The 21,839-nt window shown below is 36.0% G+C and overlaps 1 protein-coding gene across 2 annotated transcripts; it reads right to left on the reverse strand.

The window, feature by feature from the left end:
- Window positions 1-1,127: 1,127 nt before the first annotated feature.
- LOC129359370 (transcription factor 12-like) lies at window positions 1,128-14,948 on the reverse strand. 2 transcript variants are annotated; one of them, XM_055028961.1, is made up of 12 exons: window positions 14,796-14,948; window positions 11,305-11,395; window positions 10,030-10,172; window positions 9,828-9,951; window positions 8,418-8,482; window positions 7,970-8,066; window positions 7,807-7,880; window positions 6,859-7,029; window positions 4,830-4,929; window positions 4,589-4,745; window positions 3,440-3,669; window positions 1,128-2,723 (listed from the first exon to the last, which is right to left on the reverse strand). In XM_055028961.1, exons 1-12 carry the CDS (start codon window positions 14,862-14,864, stop codon window positions 2,581-2,583), a joined length of 1,464 nt encoding a protein of 487 aa, XP_054884936.1. In that variant the 5' UTR covers window positions 14,865-14,948; the 3' UTR covers window positions 1,128-2,580. The 2 variants fall into 2 exon arrangements, with proteins under 2 accessions (XP_054884936.1, XP_054884927.1); XM_055028952.1 differs by having other exon boundaries at window positions 8,418-8,488.
- Between the last annotated feature and the right edge of the window lie 6,891 nt (window positions 14,949-21,839).

Genomic DNA, 21,839 nt, shown 5'->3' on the forward strand with positions numbered 1-21,839 from the left:
GATGAGGCTGTATTTTTTACATGGCAAATACAGACAAAAATGTACATAAAAACAACAGTAATGAGGAATAATTTATTTATTAATTTGCATGTTTCAAATAATAATAATCATTATTGTAAACAAGTTGTTGAAATTACAGTTATTTGTATTAATATTTTATACACTGTAGGTGGTTTAAGTTGAAAATAAAAGTCCTTCTGCCTTGAAAATGTACTTTAAGTCAACAAGAAAATTGTTTTGGTTTTAATTTAGAAATTAAAGTTTATGAAGTTGATTTAACAATAAGAGACAAGCTTCTAAACATTGTTTTTAACTTCATTAATCTTGAATTGTGAGTTTTAACTAAGAATCTGCCCTCACTGAGTTAAAGAGCCACATTTCTCTGTTATTTTACTCACAATATCAAGTTAAAATAAATACTTATTTTACTTTATAATAATTTAAACTCGTTTCAAACTGAAGAAACAAAATTTCTGATCTGATAATGAATTGTATTAAACATCCCAATGAATTCAGCTCAGAAACATTTAGTGTGAACAGGACATTATCCTCAAGCTTTGCTAACTGAGAATTGCATTAAAATGAACATTTGCCTTAATAAAACACAAGAGTCAGATCAATGTGACGCACTTCTATCTCAGGAGACAAAAACATGCCGCTAAGCATTCTGGGAAATAGTTCCCACTCCTGTCTTTCTCTTCTGTCAGTTTTTTAAGTGCTAACCTCAAAACTCCAGTTTATTCAACTCTTGGAGGTTTGACTGAATTAATAAAAGTGAACACAACTTACTGTAAGTTTATCTTTCACAAACTCACATTTAGGTTCAAAATCGGATAAATTTATTTGACTTAATGAGTAGAAGACAGTGAACACAACTGTCTAATTTCTTTACATTTATCTTCGTCAGGCCTCTGGGGTGGATAAAAATATTCAAATCAAGCTTTGAATAAAGCATTTTTTTTGCAAAGTGTGTGTTGAGTAACTTCCTTCACAACATTTGTTTTGAAAATGACTATGGATTCTAAGTAACTTCAATATCATACTCTATGCAGATGACTTTACTATGTGTTCAAACTTTGAAATACTGGAACATAAGAGAGGAAAAGCATTTTTAGAAAGACATTTATTGCTACATTTTCATATCAACACATGCCTGGAACTCAAACTGTACACATACTGCACATGTTATAAGTGTTTCAGATTATTTTGGTCTTGAGTGAACATAGTTTGTTTTTAACACTGTATTGCTCAGAGCGTTAAATTTAGGTACAGCTAGTGAAACTGCACCGAAAACAGGCTTCATGATTAAAATAATAACTAAAAGCATATTAAGACATATGATAAAGTTCACAATATTTGTATAAAAGATAACTTATAACTTAAAAATGTGTTTTAAGTTCCAAACTTCCACATGCATAGGGTTTGTTTGACTACATCTGAAGAGCAATAATTACAAGAAGGAGAATTATTTTACACAGAAAGTAAAATCCTTTTAGCAGTGCATTAAAGAAATATAAAAACACAATTACAGACCAGGTTTAATGTCCATGTGAGATTAAAAAGAACATTCCTGGAGATCTGTTCATTCACAGAATGTTCAAACCCCTGCAGTATTTACACACACATACTCACACACACGTTCACACAAAGCCCACAGGAAAAATTAAATATGTTCCCTAAAACCAAAACGTGACAGTCTGCCCACCAAGCTTTGTGAAAATATGACTAAAAACCTGTTTGCCAATTTTAGACGGCACACGAAACTCTCCAGTTCATTCTGATGTACTGCAACACAAATATTAGCAATAAAACTACAAAAATATGTACAAAACACCTGCAGCTTACAATGCATTTGTCTGATACGAGTCATGTTTAGGCACAAAGTTAAAAAAGTCTGTTTGGGAAGAGAAGAAATGATTGTTCGATTGCATCACACTTTCTGATCAGGGAGCTGTTCTGGACCAATTTGAACCGATTCGTCCAAAACGCAGCAATTACAAATCATTTAATCGTATTGTGAAAGTTTATCACAAAGTGTTGGCTGCTAATCAAATATCATGCATTTACAGTGCCTTGCAAAAATGTTCATCCTTCCTGAAACTCCTCTACATTTTGTCATGTTACAGTAACAAACAATAACGTTGCTAATTGGGATTTTCTTGATATCGAGCAACACAAGTAGTGGATTATATTATTTTTCACAAACAAGAATTTGAAAAGTCTGCTATGCTTTTATAAAGGCTCCAATTTCCTTGAACTATTTTGCAAAAAAGAATGGAGAAAAAGTTTTGTCTTTTGTTGTGCCGAAAAGATTTTACTGACCAACGGGGGCTGAATACTAATTTTTATCTGTAGAAAATATTTAAAACTGCTATCTTCCCTCCAAATCACAACTACAACAAAATTTAAGTAAAACACATCACAGCCTATGGATGTAATGTGACAAAATGTGTGAAAAGTTCAAAGAGCAGGAACACTTTTGAAAGCCGATGCATCAGTTTGTAAAGTGATTTAAACTGATCGTTGATGTAAATGAATGAAATGCTTTAAGTGAAACTTTGAGTTGTCTGTAACAGGTGCTCAGAGGTGACCCATGGGGTTCGACGGGTCCGTCAGGCTCGGATGGAAAGCGAGATGTACAGACTGTGGATCCGACATGATGCTGGATGCCTTCTCTTCTTCTCTTCTCCGAAGACATGCAGCCTTTGGGTTCAGGTTTCTCTCTGCAGAACGGAAATATTTTAATGGTTACAAAAACAGTACATTTAAAAATGGAGATATTGAACCTAAAGTCAAAAGTTATCAAAGTCAAAAAGTCCAATTAGCTCTAGAAAGACAAATATCTTCCTAGCTACTTAACTGGCGAGCTACATAGCCATATAGATAGCTTGTGATCAAGCTAACTACATAGCTTGATAGATTGATAGCAAGATTGATAGATATCTAGTTACCGAAGTAACTAGATAGATAGCTTGATAGCAATGAAGCTAGCTAGATAGGTCGGTATATAGATATAGGACAATTCATGCTAGCCAAGGGGAAATACATGGATCACAGCAGCAAAGGGCTAAATATCAAATGGCAATTTACAACTCACAATGAAAGACAGTATAAATGTAAAATAGATAAAAACTATACACTGTGTACAAAAATAGTTATTTAAAAAGAAGCTGTGATATTGCACCTATAAAATAATGCTTAAAAATAATTTCAGGAAACTTAATAAACCTATGGCACTCCATGATCGAACAAAATTAATCAAGTGCATTACTATATCTGAAAATCTATAAAGATTTAATTCAATGTCATTGCTATATTTTAAAAAATGAAGTAATATAATTTAAAATATATTTTATGTTGGCTTTAAGACCATTTCCGTCTGGTCTCTCAGAGACCCCCAATCACTAATGGCACATTCTCGCTCCGCTGTTGCACTGACCTCTGACCTGCTGCTCCAGACTAAGGATCACGGCCACGGCCTGGTGCAGAACCAGAAGTTTGGTCTGCGGTTTCTCGCTCTTCAGGTGCAGCTGACACATGTGTCCCAGCTCCTTGAAGGCCTCGTTGATGTCCCGCACACGCAGACGCTCTCTGGCGTTGTTGGCCATCCTCCGCTCTCGCTCGCGCTCGGCCTTCTGCTCTGGGCTCAGATCCTCGTCCTCGTGGATGCTGCAACGAAAAACATGTGAGAAGGGAAATGTTTGCAGGTTAAACAAAAATGTAAACATAAGAGAAGGTGAAAAGAGAGGACAGTGTTCAGTTATTATTTGGTTTTCTCTGCCCTCTTCTGGTGGCTTTCATAACATGGTTTAATTTAGTTTCGATTCAATAAATTTTAAAAATGTTTATGCTAATTCAACAACCACAAAACATCTATTTAAAATATAATTTGAATGTTAGTTATTTATTATTCTCTATTCTGCTTGAAAACAGGTCATCAAAATGAGACTAAACCAGTTGTTGGATGTGAATAATAACATATTTGGTGTTTTAATTGATTCCAGTTTAAGAAAGACAACTTATGTTATTTTTGTATTTAACACAAAAATAAAAAAAACCCGAATTCGCTTGCACCTCTTATAAAGTTTAACATCTAACAGTGTTAAAATGAACTAATCTCTTATTGCAGGAGCATCATCTCAAAACAGGAGATTTTATTTTAAAAATCTGATCTTGACTTTGAAGTTTATTTATTTAGTTGGAGAAACAACCATTTAGAAAAATATTTGGAGACTCAGGTCTTGGTACTCCTGGTAATCCTGACTTTACACTTTATTTTTTATGTTTATCGTCGTTTCTTAGTTACCTAGTACTTTTTCATCAATATTAAGTTATTATATACTTGAAACAAGCTCCTATATCTTACAGAAAAGTTACTTATAAGTTAGTTTTATCTTGTTTCAATTCGAAACTATGAAATTTACTTGGTGAGATTTTTCGTTTTTGTAGTTTATGACTAAAAGTTTAGTCTCTCCTGCCCTCCAGCAGGTGGTCTAACAGTTTTTTTTAATTAACCAGTACAAATATAATAGATTAGATTACTGTTTTTAATGTATGATAATAAATGTATGTTATTTTTTGTTGTTACCTGTTCTGCGCGCTGTTCTCTCCGTGTGTTTTGTGTTCACTCTCCTCGTCTGATCTCGGGCTGTCTGAGCCGTGGTCGTGGTTGGTGTGCATCGTCTCCTCCCCTTCCCTGCTTTCCATCTTTAACTCCAAGTTACTCTGAACACCCAAGCCACCGCCTGTGCAAAATCAAACAAACATTGCACCAAGACAATCCAAAAAAAAAATCAGAAAAAAGCTGGTAAGAGAGGAGGAATAACTACCTTGTAAGAATGCGTTCCTCTGTCTGGGCGGATATGGGTGGCCATTTTGTGTTCGGCTCTGGAAGGCTGAGTGATTGTTGTTCATGGAGACACCTTCGACCTTTAGGAGTCACAAAGAGCAAGACGAGTCAAACACGAGTCAAATTTCCTCTGTAAATGATGAATGTCAACAGTTTTTCTCTTGGGACACAAACACTGCTTTGCATTGAACTTTCGCCACATTTTGTCATGTTAGAAGTACAAGCTACAGGGTATATTTTTAGTTTTATTTGACAGACTAATACTGCAAAAAACACTAAATTATATCGAGCACTTTTTAGTGCAAAAATCTTACTATGCATGAAATCAGACAAAACTAACTTGCAAGTAACTTTTCTACATAGGAGTTTGTTTTCAGTCAATGATTCCTTAATATAAAAAATTAAAGTTATAAGTGAAATGATCTGTCAGTAAACGAGACATTTTCTCCTTATAATATGGAAAATGTTTAGTTCCTAAAAATCATGATATACTTAAAAACAAGCTCCTATTTCTTGCTGAAAAGTTACTTATAAGTTAGTTTTGATTTTATCCAGGTATACTTGCATATATTTGCACTAGAAACTAGAACAAAAATACTAAGTAAGATCAGATTGTGTTTATTTAGTGAAAAAGTAGTGTGTTGTTGGGAAGTGGAAGGAAATAAATGATTTTTGGAATGTGATCTGATTAGATGAAACCAAAATTAAACTTTTTTCACAGCGTCATATGTCAATCAAATTTTATGTGAATAGCACATTTAAGCAGCAAGGCATTTCAAAGTGCTTTACATCATAACAAATACAAAAACACAAAGTAATGCAACATAGAATCAACAATCAAAACATTACATTATGTCAAATGCCATCGTTAAATTCGTAATTGATTATTTTTCAAATACAATTCTAAACAGGTGGGTTTTATTTGAGAGTTAAAGGAAGTCAGTGTTTCAGCTGTTTTACAGTTTTCTGGAAGTTTGTTCCATATTTTTGATGCATAGAAGCTGAAAGTTTCTTCTTCTCAGTAGTGTCATTATTGACGGAATAATGCAAAGTTTAAACTTTTAATGGACTTTTATTGTCATTTTTAAATAAATTTTGATTTTATAGTATCATTGGTGACCAAATAATGCAAAGTTTACACTTTGCATTATTTGGTCAATAATAATGACCAAATAATGGTCATTATTATTGACCATTATTGAGTCAATAAATGCCTTCATTGACTCATTTATTGACTTTATTGAGTCAATAAATGTTTTTATTGACTCAATAAATGTTTTTATTGACTCAATAATGTGAAGTTTGCTCTCTTAATAGTCTTTTAATGCAAGTTTTAATATAATTTGCATTAAAAGTGTCATTATTGAACAGAAAATGGAAAGTTTATACTTTTAATTGACTTTTATTGCAAGTTTTAATTGAACTTGGGATTAAAAATGTCATTATTTAGCAAATAATGCAAAGTTGACTATTTTAATGCAAGTTTTATACTGTCATTATTGACTGAATAAAGCAGTCAATAATGGTCTATTAATGCAGGTTGTAGAACAACTTTGCATTAAAAGTGTCCTTATTTATTGAATGACACTTTATGACAGCAGTTGTAGACATTCATGAAGACTCCTTCATGTTTATGTCATGTCAGTCTGATGCATAAATAAAGTGTTACCGAAAAGCCCAAACAGATCCTCTACTCCACAAATAATTCAATTCCAGACAAGAATAATCCTTCTCCTAAAACTACTTTACAGCATTTAAATTCCCCCAATTCTCTTCAGGATGATCCACTTCTATCTGACACATCATTAAAAAAAAGGATAGTGGGAGAATTTAATATGCCCTCCCCCAAAGGATTAGACTAAATATCCTTTCCCTGTGAACATGCAGACTTTCATTCCAGCTGCAGTAAAATCCCATCATCTGCTGAGAGTGGATGGGCTGAACAATGCAGAATTACACAAAACAACATTTTTACACCGTTTTGATACTTTAAAGTAATGTTTGTTAACCATTGCTGGAGTGTGACAGGTGAGTGGTGTGGTGCTGGCTGGGTGGCTGTGGTGGGACTGGCCCAGTAAGCCGTGGATGTCGCTGGGCAGACAGGAAGTGGGGCCCACGGCGTGGTTCCTCAGAACGTGGATGACGTCGTCCAATCTGTCCAGGCGGTCCTCCACCTGAGACTAAATCCATCAACACACACGTAAACCTTTAGTTTAATATTCAGCTCTGAAAAAAAGTCAGAGACCACTTAAAATTATCAGTTTTACTCTTATAGATATGTTAAAATGAACATTGTTGTTTTGTTCTGTGAACTACTGACAACATGTTTCTAAAATTTCAAGCAAAAATGTTCTATTTATTTGCAGAAAATTCAAAAAAGTCAAAATAACAAAATAGATTCAGTGCAAGACCTTAAATAATGCAAAGAAAAAAACAGTTCATGTTCATTTAGAAACAACAATACTGATGTTTTAACTCAGGAAAAGTCCAGGAATCAATATTTGTTGGAATAACCAAGAGGTTTTCAATGAGGTTCATTTGCAGTTTATGCTCTAGACATCAAATTTATTTTTCAAGTGTCAGGAAATACAATTCTTATCTTTTTTCGTCAAATGTAATATTTATTTCAGTATTGTCTATTCTACTAAATTTCATTCTGTAAATTTTTTTATTTAACCACTTAAGCCTTTTTATACATTATTAGAATTACATATAAGATGCCAGTAAACAATTAAATTCATTTTTAAAAAAAGAGAAAATAAACAGTTTGGTACTTGTAACTTTTTATCAATGTTTAAGAATTACTGACTTAGAGCAAGCTCTTATATCTCATAAGTTAGGTTTGGACTATTTTACATGAACTAAGATATTTGCACTAGAAACATGAACAAAAATACTTTGTAAAATTTACAATGTGACGTTGAGATTTAATTTTAAAAAAAGATCCAGAGCTTTACCAATGATATGAGTGAGGACTCAAAATGCGGCGACACCGGTGGCTGAGCTGAACTGCGGGGCCACAAATTATTCCCTAAAAAGAAAGAAAACCGTAAGAAAAATTATGATATCCTGCATGAAAACGTAAAACTCTAATAAATAATGATTATTTTGCTTTCCTACCTGTAGATTCAGCTGCGTTTGGGAGTGGGGAAGGAGATCTCACCGGTGTGGAGGAGCTGGAGGGGAAGCTGCTGCTCGTGTGATCGGGGGAATAAATCTGACAGAGAGAAGGAGCAGCAGAGGAACCAGAGCATGGATCATTTTAAAAGCACAACTTGTCATTTCTGTGTAAGCTTTAACAGCTGCTGCCACAACCCCTGGAGCTTCCTCGAAATCCTGAACTAAACTCATTCATTCCTGTCATTTTACTGCACTGCAGCCAATAAAACGTCCCACTACACGACTGTAACCCCTCTTTAATGTGTGGTGCTGTTCTGTTGCCCCACAGGAAGTTATGAATTATAGGTGTGGGACCCCAAGGTTTGGTTTTATGCTCTGACCTGACCCGTTTGAACATTACAGAGCACAGATAAGTAGCTTTAATGAGAGTGAGGTGGTTCATACTTACAGAGGCCAAAGCTTTTGCCAGCGTATCGCCTGTCTGTGACGCTCCTGACACATTCACTTGGCTTCCTGAGACTTGACAAGCACATTTATTGTGATATTATGTGAATATATGAAATTTTTGCTTTTTTTACTTCACAGAAATCAACTTAGAAAAACAAAGAAAAGAAAATATACATATGCACACAAAAGACAATATTTTTCAAGGATGAGAACCAGTCATTTTAGCTACCGTAGTTTAAAACTTAACAGGAGGAAGATTTGGACTTCACCATTCCAGATACATGATTTAAAATGATTCACTGGTTCTTCTTATCCAAAATCTTACTACAACATTTTAACAAAGATATAAATATGATTTGCTCTTTCTGTGAAAAAAAAAAACAAAACAGAAAATATATTTTTTATTTATTTTAGTTTCATCCTTTCTGTACTCAATTCTGGAAAATTATTTGTGTTTTAATTTGGACTTTTATTGAATTTCTATTATTTAGTGACAATAGCTAAAAAAAGGATCTTATTATTGATCTTATTATATACTCAACATTTGCTGATACAATAATCAAAAATCACTCGTTTCCATTTTTGAAAATGAGGTCAAACAATAAATAAGAACTATTTGAAATTCTATCAATATAAAAACCATTAAAACTTGCACTTTACATGCTTTTATAAAGTTACAAATTTTTAAAAACTGATTTTAAAAAAGCTAGCAGACTTTTCAATTAATAACAAAATATTTTCCCCATGTTTGAGGTGAAAAATTTTTATCTCTCTTTAAAAATAAACAGTAAGAGATTATTGACTGAAACTGAGTCAATAATTGACCCTTGACCCTTTGCACGTGACGTCCGCCATGTGGGACGTGAAAAACAATCAATGTCGCTTTATTAAGGTGATTTCACTTTAAAAATGTTTCTTTACAAGGTAAGAAGACTAACGTCTGTCTACTTTATAGATAAGGGTGATTAGAAAGATATCAAACGTTGCATTATGGAGAAGATGGGATCTAACCGTCATAGAAACAGCCTCGCACTGTCACGTAGCCTAGCATGTATGAAAAGATCTGGTTAGAATCTCGGCTTTTGTACGTTTTTGATGCTGCTACAGAGTGAAAGGCAACACCGTTTATGACATAGTGATAAATCATGTGGCGTGAATTCAAACACAGTCAGTAATTTGGTCAACAAATTAGGAATGATGAGTTATGGGTCGGTTTCCAAGCTAGCTGTTTCCAACTCTTGCTAGTGACACGGACGAATTAGCCCGATGCTAACAAGTAGAAGCCATGAATAAACAGGCAAAAGTGACTTAGTTTTTCTTATTTCAAGTGTACTAAGACATTTACACAAGACATTTTTTTGCATCTTGCAACAAAGAGTAAAAATAAGCTCTTATTTGTAATTTTCCTCACCTGCGGGATTCTCAGAGCGGCTTTCGGAGGGAGAGCGGGACACCGCGTTGTTGCGGTGAAAGGAGGACATCGGCGGTAAACCCCTGTTCATTTCAGCCGCCAGCACCGAATGAGGAGAGAAATCCTGAGCAGAAAGAACACGCGTTTTAAAACCAAGAGGTTTTGTGTCAACATTCACCAGGGCTGGCGAAGGAAAACTCACCAGGTTACCGTGGGTCGGCTGCAGGCTGCTGTAGCTCCCCAGCTGGGCTTGGTGGCCCGCCGGGGCCCCCAGCGCACCTTCATAGCCCTGCTGGCTCAGCCCGTTTACGGCGCTCCAGATGTCCGGAGAATGGCTCATCCCCTCTGAAATTAAGAATCATGTTTTATCGCCTGAACCGCTGAGGTGTCTTGAACTGCCAGTCATGTTATAAAGCAGAAGACTGGACCCCGGTACAAAAAAAAATTACATGCAATAACTTAAGTGTTACTGTCTCAATTAAACAGCACATAACATGTCTGGTCACTCCACTGCTCATTTCATATATCTCATTTAATGCATGTATGGTATACAGTGCAGTGTAATAATTAGTCATTTAATTATGTTGTTTTAATTTTCTATTTGTGTTTTTATTTATTTAACACTTTTAGCCAGCTTCATATTCTGAGCTGATTGTAGTTTACATTTTGTCACAAACCTTTAAATCTTCCCTTACTGTTAGGTTTTAAGTGTTTTGTTTTCTATTTTCATTGTTCACCAGTCCCAGTTTATTTTATTTGATCCCTGTTTTTGTTCTTTTTTTCTTTTGTGGGGCTTTTTTATTATTATTTTAATTATGCTTTTTGTGTGTGTCAGCTTCTTTTTGATCATTTTCCTCACTTTGTGTCAGACATTGCAAAAACACAAACTCCCACCAAATGTCTTTATACACTTGAACTTAAAATTAATTTATCAGCAATATGTTAATGCTTTTTTTAAAGTTAAAAATTTCTTAATATTGATTTAAAAAAACTGGCAGATATTTCACTTATAACAAAAACTCTGCTAATCAAACTATCATTTTAACTTGAAACTAGTTTTTATATATAGCTGAAAAATATTTATAAATTAGTGTAAGTTAGAATTAGAAATTTTCTGTTCTGTATCATGATATTTTCACAAGAAGAGAAAAAAATACTTTGCAAGATTTCTTGTTTTTGAAATAGTGTGCTACCAATAAAGTATAATTTACCAATTAGTTTTTAATATTTAATCACAAATTTATCACTTTCCTCATATTTTTATTGCATCCATTGTGGAAAATTTGCCTCATTTTGTCATCATTTTATGTCTTAATTCTCTATAAAGTAAACAAGGAGGTTGGACAAGAGGATCACATGTTGGTCAAATGTTATAACCTGCTACAAAAGCTACAAAAGAAGCATGATACCTCAAGAAACATTTGATTGTTATTGTTGGATAATGAGTGTTTTGAGGTTTTGCTGGGCTTGAACTCACCAAAGAAGGTGCTTGCAAACACATTGCTGGGCACTTTGCTTGATGAGTGTGATGTTGAGTTGCCATCAGAGCTGGGAGGCTGCCCATAAACCTGAAAAAAAAAAAAAAAAAAATTAAAACCACCTTATAAACTGATAATTTTCCTACTTTCTGGTGCAGTAAGCTGGGCTGTAAAGCATGAGAAGTTAGCATGTGGAAAGGAGCAAAAGTTAACACATTAATTAAAAAAAAAATCTTTTTTTCCCCCTCATGTTTAAAGTCACGCCACATCATTATAGTCAGATTTTAGTTTGGATTATTTTAGATATGGATTTGCTTTGGATCATTATGCTTAACAAAAATCCACTTTATTTCAGTGTCACAGATATTCAGACATTTTCCTCCAGGATTCCTGGATATTTGTGGTATTTCTGGTCCTGGAAGATGTTTACTTTTTGTTAATTAGCAATTTAATTCAATCTATAGAACCAAATCAGAACAGCATCACAAAAAAGCAAACAAAAAAGTGAGCACAAGGTCTGCAGATGAATATGGCTGCAGTTTTTTGCCTTTGTTTTATGATATTCTTCTGCTTTCTGCTGTTTGTGCTTTAGTGTTTTCTGAACAGGTTGTTTATGAAAACTTGTATTTAACGTACCTGGTTAAATAATAATAGTAATAATAAATGTATTCTGGCTTCATTTGGATCAGCTCTCATGCAGGGTCACCTACATGTTTTATTTGTGACTCTAGTTCTTTGGAGTCCCTAAGTCTTCAAAATGGCATTTTTGTTTTTCATGTATTCTCAGATTTCTCCTTTACGTTGTCACACAGTGAGTTTTTGGTTTAATCACAGTGAAATTTCAGTTTGCATGGGAACAAACTGAAGTAATAATGCAATGAAAACAAAACAGAGTGCGGATGCACACTTTTAGTCATCGTGGTAATCCATAATCTGCAGATCCATGCACCTCCTCATCCGGATTTGGGAACCGTTCACCAGGAGAAATCCCTGCGCTAATCATGATCAGGTCCGGCTGGGACTCAGATCCCCAAAAACATGAAACTGAATTTTCAATTTGTCACGATTCCCTTAAATTTAGACTAAAACCCACGTTCATTTATAATGTCTCCTGGTTTGGAGACATTATAAATGAAACAATAATCAACAATTTGAAGTGGAACAACGGCACTTGATAAAATCTAATGCTTGTTGACTGTGAGTTCTTTGTTGGTTTGCACAGATTTTCTTAATTCTGGGAGATCGGTGATCGGCCGATACCTACATGTAAAGCCGATCTTTTGTACCTCAGCAAATGTCTAAAAATCAGCCGCTGTCCTCTTCTGCTCTGCAGAGGGAAAAGTTTGACTGACAGACTGGCCCACCAGGTCATGTCTGCACGTTTGCAGCTAACGATCATCATCCCACTGTTACCAACTCAGCAACTTTCTAGCTATATTTAGTGACATTTTAGAGAAAATAAAAAATGGTATCGGCCAAAATTGGAATCGGCAGGTCAAGCGATTTAAAAATTGTTAATAGACGATTGACCAGGAAACTCCAATCGATGGACTTCTACTTCTGCGACTTTGTGTTTTTGCGTTATCGTGATGTAAAGCGCTTTGACTGACTGATTGATGATTTGTGCTCAAGATGACACAAAATCGAAAACAAATATTCTGATTCAGATTAAAGCATGCCCTGCACTCACGCAGACACAGAAACCCACAGAGAGGCGCTCGCCTTGCCCAAAACCACCAAGAGGCTCGGCCTGCACCTGCACTTCCCTCCGTCGCTTTGATGTGCCCCAGGAAATGAAAATAAACCTCCCTGCGCTGCATCAATGGGGTGTCAGTTACCCGGACGACAAGTTCTGGAAAGCAGGCTATTAGAGACTCTCTTAAGTACGCTTGTGCTTAAGAGCAGCACATTTAGGCAAACCACACACACACGCGTGTGCACGCACAGAGCCGTGACCCTGGCTGGCAAGAGTCCCATGGTGATTGTGGGCTTGGCCAAACAGAAGAGCCCCTGTCGACACCCGGCCCGTCTGAGCCGCCATGGGCAGCATATGGCAGAGGATGAAGCCAATTGTCCTTCTTACCATCAGCATAGCAGGCGACCCGTTAATAATGGTCACACCCCCGCCCCAGCACGCCCTCTCTGGCCCCCAATAGAGAGGGGCCATCGCCACGGAACCCTCTTTTAGCATAGCATTGATTTAGGAGCCATCAATCATCAGATCACAAAATGATAATGCACTTTTTTTTCCTTTTTTTTATTTTATTTTACTCCTGCAGTTTAAGAAGAAATTCAAAAGCAATAAATCATTATTTTCTATTAACTGAAACTTTTTAGGGCAGGGATATGTATATAGTCCTCCAAGAAGAGCAGTGTTGTAAACACACACACACACACGCACACACACACACACACACAGAAAGCATCAAGATGTGAGATAAGTGAAACATCAACTTGCTATTCAAGGCCCATGCCTCGCTCTACCGTGGCCAACTCCGGCCACATGCAACCAATTTTCTGCCTCTGTGATCCACGATGTCTGGATGTGGTTAGTCTCTCCGAGATCAAAGCTGCCTTTGATAATGGTTGCAGTGGTGCAGGGACTGCTCCAACGTAGCGGGGTTAAATCAAATAGAAATAGAGGCAATCTGCTTCATGTCAAGATGTTTTTCTGCTGCCAGGCTTGACTGGATTGCACAGAGCAAACAGGAAGTCTCACTGAAGCGTTTTAAAAACAAGCCTTTTTGTCAGCCTAGAACAAGAAGTAAAAGTAAATTTAAAGTTATTGCATGCCGGACAGATTTTGTTTTGTTTTTTCTGATTTGATCTGTGATTTTTTTAAATCATCAAATACATCAAAGTAAAAAAAAAAATTAGGAGTCAAATCACCAAATGTTGCATTTCTTTTGTAGTTTGGTAAAAGTCAGAAAGAGGTTTTAATGCATAAATTGGGATAATTTTATCATCCTTTTCTGCTGGAGTCAAAGCTAGCATCTCTATTATGAAACCTGTTTTATAATTTAATCCTGAGAAGGAAAATAACCTGAATCAGTTAAAACTGGAATGTAATTTTCAGCAAAGAGAAACCTGACTGGTGCATCTTGACAGGATTACTCTGGAGCTGCAAGAGTTCAAGAAATTTTAATTCCTAATGTTGCAACTTTATGATAACTTTAAACCAATTTCACATCTTATTACAGAACTGACTCATCTGAAAGACAAAGCTTTCCTCAAAACACACACCAGTCATTATTAAATTTCCTGTTTAAAGAAGAAAACATCCTCCAAAAGCTGACAGTCCTCCAACAACTTTCAATTGGGATAAAATGTTTATTCACTATTTTAATGCAAATGCATTAAAATCTGATGTTGATTCTTGATGTGAAATTAAAGAAATGAACTAACAGAACAGCTAAGAATGCAGCAAACACACAGACAAACAAACCATGCCCAACCTAATTTATGGTTAATAAAATATGAAGATACTCACTGGCTTCATGTTGTAGCAGTACATCAGTGAATTGTTGCCTGTCCCAGAGGCAGGATGAGCACAGTACATAACTCTGTCTGGATCACAACGAGACTCTCAGCGCTCTCCACACACAGCTCCTCTGTCCACCTCTTTACTCATGTGTGTGGTGTGTCGTCCACACACACTCCTTCCCCTAACCCACCCCTGCTGGTTGTGCAGCAACCCGCAGACAACTTATGCAAATCAGGGCTGGACCATTTCATCCAGCAGAGAGGGGGTGGCCGAGACATGACGCTTTTGCTGTAAAATGTTACATCATTTATGAGGTTTTCTGCTTTTAAGTGGGAAATTATTACACAAAGAACTCATTATTTTACAATTAGTGGTGGCATGGGTTTTTGTAAGCATAAAAAACATCAATAGATTCACATGAAAGCCAAAATAACTAGGGGATTCCCAATCAACGTGTGGATAAATAACCCCAGAAAATACATAATTGTAATAATGAGAGATCCTTATTGCTCAGATATCATCCGGTTTTCATGTCATCTCGTGTAAGTGTAAAGTTGAACACACGCAAGGCTAGAAATCCCTCCTCTGGACCAACAAGCAGTGATGACGCCATCAAGATAATCTCCTGTTAGACAGGTAGAGGTTTCCAGTAAACACTGGATACTACAGCCTTGTCTGACCTACATTCACAAATAGCCAGGTCTTAATTTGCAGGCACGTGTGGCATGGAGAGCTGGGTTTGAAGGTTATTGGGTTTGTCTGGGTGATCGTCTGCAGCATCTCCTGAAAAGAGTCATCCTTCCCATATGAGGTCAAATCCACCACACGTATCATTTTTAACCAAAACATATGCAAACAACATAAAAAATGCTTACAGTTTCATTTGAGTCTTGCACTAAGAGAGGGGGGTGAAAAGATAGTCTTGGCTCAATGCACAGAGCTACAGTATGGCCCCGGTGCTGGCACGGCTTGGTGTTTTACAGACACCTCACAAGAATCCAATCAAATGATTCCCGCTGGGACAAAAACAAAGTCTTTTCCAAACCACAGTACCGACTAATCAGTAAACACTGAAGACAGGCTCAAATGCAGCAGAGAGCTGTAATAATAAAATAGTATTTATTTCATGTTAACGATCAAACTGAAAATCAGAAAAGTCTAACTCCATTATTTGCTAGGATGTCTTTTGAAACCATTTAATCAGTGAGAAATTCAATTGCTTTATGAAACAATACAGATGTTTTATTCTTTCTCAATTTTTGCTTTGCTTTATTTTTGAAGGGATATTTTTCTTTTTCAGAGAAGTATGGCGGAAAGCCTTCCTCAAGACGTCTCCACATGAATGAAGAACATTTTTGCTGCGCAAATGTAACAAAAACATTTCACACCAATTATCTTTACTTTGATTTCTTCAAATTGATGCGTTAGTGCATCAAAAAAAATTTTGTTTGTGGTGCTATCAATGTAAAGATTGTAGTAAAAGTTTCCAGAGGTCATTAAAGGTAAATGTCCTTGGTGTCCACACACACATTTACAAAAGCAAACAAATTGTGAATTAATTTGTTTGATTTTTATCAAACATTGTAATTAGCATTGTAATTACAATTAACATGAATTAATTCTTCATTAATCATGATTAATCTGAGTAATCGTTTCATCAGAGTTTTGTTTTGTAGACTGAAGATGCAGAGAAGCTGGTGTTTGGCGTTCAAATATAGACTAACCTAAATCTTTTTAAGACCAGAATTATATATTTAGAAACTTCAAACGGAGACAAACACGTGATTTTCCTCCTGATTCAATCTGTCTGCAGGTGAGCTGCTGTCCGCTCAGCTTCCTTAAAGTCAAAGTCTAATCCTGGCGATCCAAACCAGCGCTATCTAGGTTAGGAGGTCACTCACTTCTTCTTCTTCTTCTTCTGCTTCTTCTTCTCCTTCTTTATGAGCGCAGTCATTGGTTGACTTTTACAAATGCATGCTTTTCTTTTTGCCTAATTAAGGAAAACGTCAGAATAACCCAAAATATCCAAATGCTGATGTCAGTAAATATATTAGCAGTTTTACAACTAATCCCTGGCAACTGGTGGCTACTGAGTGACCTTCTCCTCTGACAGAGATCAGTCTTCTTATCTGGCACATTAAGCATTCATAACACAAACGTATCAGATCCAAGAGCCAATTTATACAGTCCCCTGACCCTGAACTTTGCATCAATCTTAGTTAATTGCAGTCTTGTCAGAAAAGGGATTATCCAAACAGGTAATGCAAATGTTAATGAGATCATTTTTGCATATCTTTATTTTCCTGTGGTTGAAATGTCACTGTTTCTGACGTTCTGCTATGAAGAATGTCACTCCCGATGGCCCCTTGATACATTGTTGGCCATGAGGAGGTCGGATGCAGAGGAGAAACCAAAACAGAGACCTGGTAAAAATGAAGACAAATTTATAGAAATGGCAGTGTTTTTTTTTGTTGTTGTTGTTTTTTTTTAATTTATTTAAAAACACATTTTCAGTCAGTGTTGTTGCTGTTAAAATTGTATATTTTTACTGCATGACATGCTGTTGCCTCTCCAAGTGTTGTTGGCACTCTGCTGATTGTCATGCGCCTGATTTGACATGGCTTAAATAACTATCTTCCTGCCAGTGATTGGCATTCACACAAGAAGGGGTGAGTGGGACTGGGGAGCAGATGGTGACATTCCACATGACCAAACTGATCAATCAGCATGCTGGGACGCAGGTGCAGCACAGGCGGGCAGCACCACACCATCTATTTCACCATCTACAGGGCACTATAACACATGGGCACCAATCGTGGCACCCTGAGGGTCTGCATGCTCCTCCGTCCCGCTGCGCCAAGGTTGATGACATCAGAGTTTCCCATCCGCTCTGCCATGGGACGCCGAGAAAAGGGAGCGTGAAAAAAAACAACAAGCATTGGAACAATATCTGCAACAACAGCTTGGTCTGGGGAAGGTTGTATAAGTGACGTCAAAGCAAGGGACTCCCATATAATAGATTATTACCAAATGTAAGTGGGCTGAGGTGGTTGTAATAACTCTGGACATTCCCACATTTTGTTACGCTACTAATAGAAACAAAAGCATGTTTATAATGCAAAGAAAAATCTGAAATGTGTTGCATATAGAAAACCAGTTTTGGGTAAGTCTCCATCAGCTCTGCACATTTATTTATGAAAAATAGTTCAACCGCTCTCAGATTGGAAGGAGAGTTTCAACATTAAATTGGTTCTGTCATGCAAAATTTACATTTTGCACTTAAAAAAAAACTTTCATTTGGGTCTCAACTGCTTCTAAAAACAGTTCAATCACTTTAAAAAATGTAAATAAGTCAAAAAAATGTCTGGAAAATGAGTTGCTTTGCAACCCTCTCAATTGTTGAGTCACATTCAAGGGGCAATGCGCCGTTACCCAGCAACCCTAGCAGAGCCCAGCCCTGTTACCTAGCAACCCAAGGTCACCTGGTGTTATTGCTCTTTGTGCTGCACAATGGCTGCTGAAAAACTTACCATCCAGAAATCACTTGCCGCATTCTTGTTGGTCGTGCAGAGCGCTCCACTTCTGCTTTTCAAAGATGTACTGTTGTATAACTGTGCATTTGTTGGCAGCCATTTTCACCTGCAATTCCTTTGTAATTCAGGCTGCAGTGCTATTTATGACAAGATAACCGCTGTAATGTCTCTACTGAAGGGTTTTGATATTGTGTCCACGTCACTGCAGACCTATAACCAATACACTTATTGATCACCTGCTCCATATTCCCCTCATTTGTCAACAAAACTTGGAGATACTTAAGCTTCTCCATTTGGACCTTGTCGCGACCTGGAGAGGTCACGACCCCGTTCTGGCTCAAGGCAGTGCTCTTGGATTTGGAGCTGTTGACGTTCAGTTGTTTCCTACTGGATACAGTCCACAGAGTTAAAGTATCTCATCATACAAACAGCTATTAAAATGTATTTTGTAAGCAGTTATCAGCCGTCCGAGTCAGTGTTATCTTTTCAACAAGCAAAAAGAGAAAAAAAGTGAAAATCAGGAACCGTGATAATTTGTATTTTGAAGTATTCTGATATATTACTCCAGAGAAACAGTGTACTAAGTAATTAAGTTTATGGTATACTGTCATCAATATACTTGAAGATTAAAATACTAATGAAAGTACATTGTTATTTTGATAAATCACTTGATGTGTCATTGTTGTTGACATTGTCAAAACTTTAAATACAGAAATACCGACAGCCAGGGGCAAATGGAAACGAATGATGGGGATAATGCTAAAAAATGGGTTCCAGCTTCAATTACACACTGGTGGAGTCAATTTACTAATTAGACAGCTTTTGGAGCCAGTTGTACTTTATTTTAGGAGTATTAAAGTGAAGAGGTTTAACTCAAATGCTCTTCATACTTTTCTCATTTTAAATTTTCTAAAAAAACCAAAAATTAACTAGTCTTTTTTGTTTTGGCCTGTACATAAAATCCAGTGAAAAGCATGAACTCTGTTATTGTAATGTGACAAAATGTATAAGCACTTGAGCGATGTGAATAAGTTTGCAATGCGAAGTATAAACTCTATATTTAATATAACTCCATAAAAGATCAAGTAAAAAAAATACAAAAAATTGAATCAGTCCAAAAAACCTGTGAAATCATGTTTATTTTTAAAACCTTAGTAATGTAATAGCTAACAAACTAACCTTTGACTAATTTTTCCAATCTTCTTTATTTCCCTTAAGCTTTTTTGAAATTAACATTTAAGCATTTTGCTGGAAATACACTGAAAAAACAAAACAGGCAATCCAACTTCTAAAAAAAAGGGTTTATTTGTTGCAAATAGTTCAGTCAAGTTTATCCAAGTGAATATATTCAGTTTGTTAAGTTGTCATGTTGAACAAGTGTGAATCCATAAAGCCTGACAAACTTAAAGAGCTCCATTCCCTTAGTGTATAACTATAATCTTTTTAGCATTATATTTTAATAAGAAAAAGAAGGTGACATGCATTTAGCTGAGTGCGTTGACCAGTTGATGTGTTTTTGCTTTCAGATATTCTAACAATAAAACAAAAATCAATGAAAGTGGATGGATCTTAAAGTTAGCACAGCGTGTGAAGGGTGTGCTGAGGTAAATGGGTTGGCTGTGGTTTCTGATGCATGCTGGCGTGACTCTGTGCCGAGGATCTGCGGCATCTTCAGGATAAGACCTGGACTCAGCAAGCCGATCTCATAGTCTGGCTCGATTGCGGGGGGAGGTGGGGGCGGCGGTAAGAGGATTGGACTGGCTACGGCCGCACGTGAGAGCCAGACTCACCGACTTCCTCGCTGCAGTGACCCAGCCGCCCCACATACACCAACTGCAAACAAAAATCAAAACAATACAGCTTCAGGTCGGACACTGGATCCTGGATGACTTGTTGGGTCACCATGACTGTCCCAGACACGTCCAGTGTTGTTCTGCTATTTCTGTTTAATGCAGATCAGATTTCATAGTTTGCTTTTTAAAGGTTACTTTGTAAACTTTGACTTTTATATCTTGTTTTGCATGTTTTTTACAACTGCAAAGGTTTTGCATCTGCAAAATTTGATTTAATCAGGTTTTGCATTTTATTTAGTCACTATGAATCACAAAATAGAAACAAGTGCCAGAAACTGAATGTAAATTGGGATACAGTGAAAATATTGGCAGCTATGGTTACCATATAAATCTGTATTTATATGGTCAAATTTACCATATTAATACAAATTTTATCATAATTATACAACAAAACTATGGCAACACAGAATCTTACCATATAAATACGGATTTTACCGTATTTATACTGCAAAATTATGGCCATATTTATGATTATTGTATTATTACAATATATGGTAAAATTATGGCAACACAGAAATTAACCATATAAATGTGGATTTATATGGTAACCACAGCTGCCAGTATTTTACCTTAAATCAGACACTTTTTTTTACGTTGTATGTTATTTTCAAAAGTAAATTAGAGGAAATTGATTCTGAAATGTAAAAGAAGATTTATTAAAAGATACAACCATGAAGTTGTTTTTTCTGGTGTTAAATGTATATTTGCACATAAAAAATATATATTTTTGCAATAAATTACAATATTAAACAAATAGTTTATAGTTTTGTTTCTTCACAATGACTGAATTTATCATAATGTTTCCACCGACATTTAATTATTTTCCCATGATAACTTTCTTTTTTTTCATATCTCTTACGTGCATATTATTTATCTATTTACTTATTAATTTGGGGGTTAAAATACGGTTTCAAAAGCACTATTTGATGAATGTTTGACATGTTTTTATCCAACCATGGAGCTGTGAACTGTATCATTATATTTCAAATCAAATACTTAAATGCTCATTAAGAAAATTGCGTAAGGGAAATAAAAACGGTTCGGCAAAATGAAAGGACGTTCATTTTTCTAGCTGTTAACAAATTACTAAGCAATTCAGAAATAAATTCTGTGTGATATGGGGTATAAAAGTGGCTGTCTGGTTGGAAGAAGTGTTGTGTGAATCTTGACATTTGAAGGAATGAGCAAGGGCAAAAACGGTGTTCATAAACCCTTCGACAATAAATCAGAAGTGACAGAAGATTGACAGTAAAACAAATCAGTCCAGAATAGCCACCGACTGGAGGTCAAAGATGAAGCGAGAAAACAACGACTAACAAGGAAAAACAACATTTTGTTCTTATTTAGATGAGGTAGCACCGTTCATATCTCCGCTTGATGTGAAACTAGGATAAATGTGATATATGCACTATTCTCCCAGAAGCAGTGCATGTTTGTATACATAAAATATCCTCAGGTGACACACAGTATACTGAACAATGCTTAAAACTGCTACTCAATTTAATCGTTTTCAATTCAAAATCTGTGGCAAAAATATTTGCTTAGGCCTTGTTTGTGAGGCTATAATAAGCAGCTATTTCAAACACTTTAAATGTGGTATTGCAGGATTTGCATGTAAATAATTTACTTGACCAAACAGTTTTAAAGACTCAACTTGTTTTCCT

Source organism: Poeciliopsis prolifica, unplaced genomic scaffold, assembly GCF_027474105.1.
Source record: "Poeciliopsis prolifica strain line A6 unplaced genomic scaffold, Auburn_PproV2 SCAFFOLD001, whole genome shotgun sequence".
Lineage (NCBI taxonomy): Eukaryota > Metazoa > Chordata > Actinopteri > Cyprinodontiformes > Poeciliidae > Poeciliopsis > Poeciliopsis prolifica.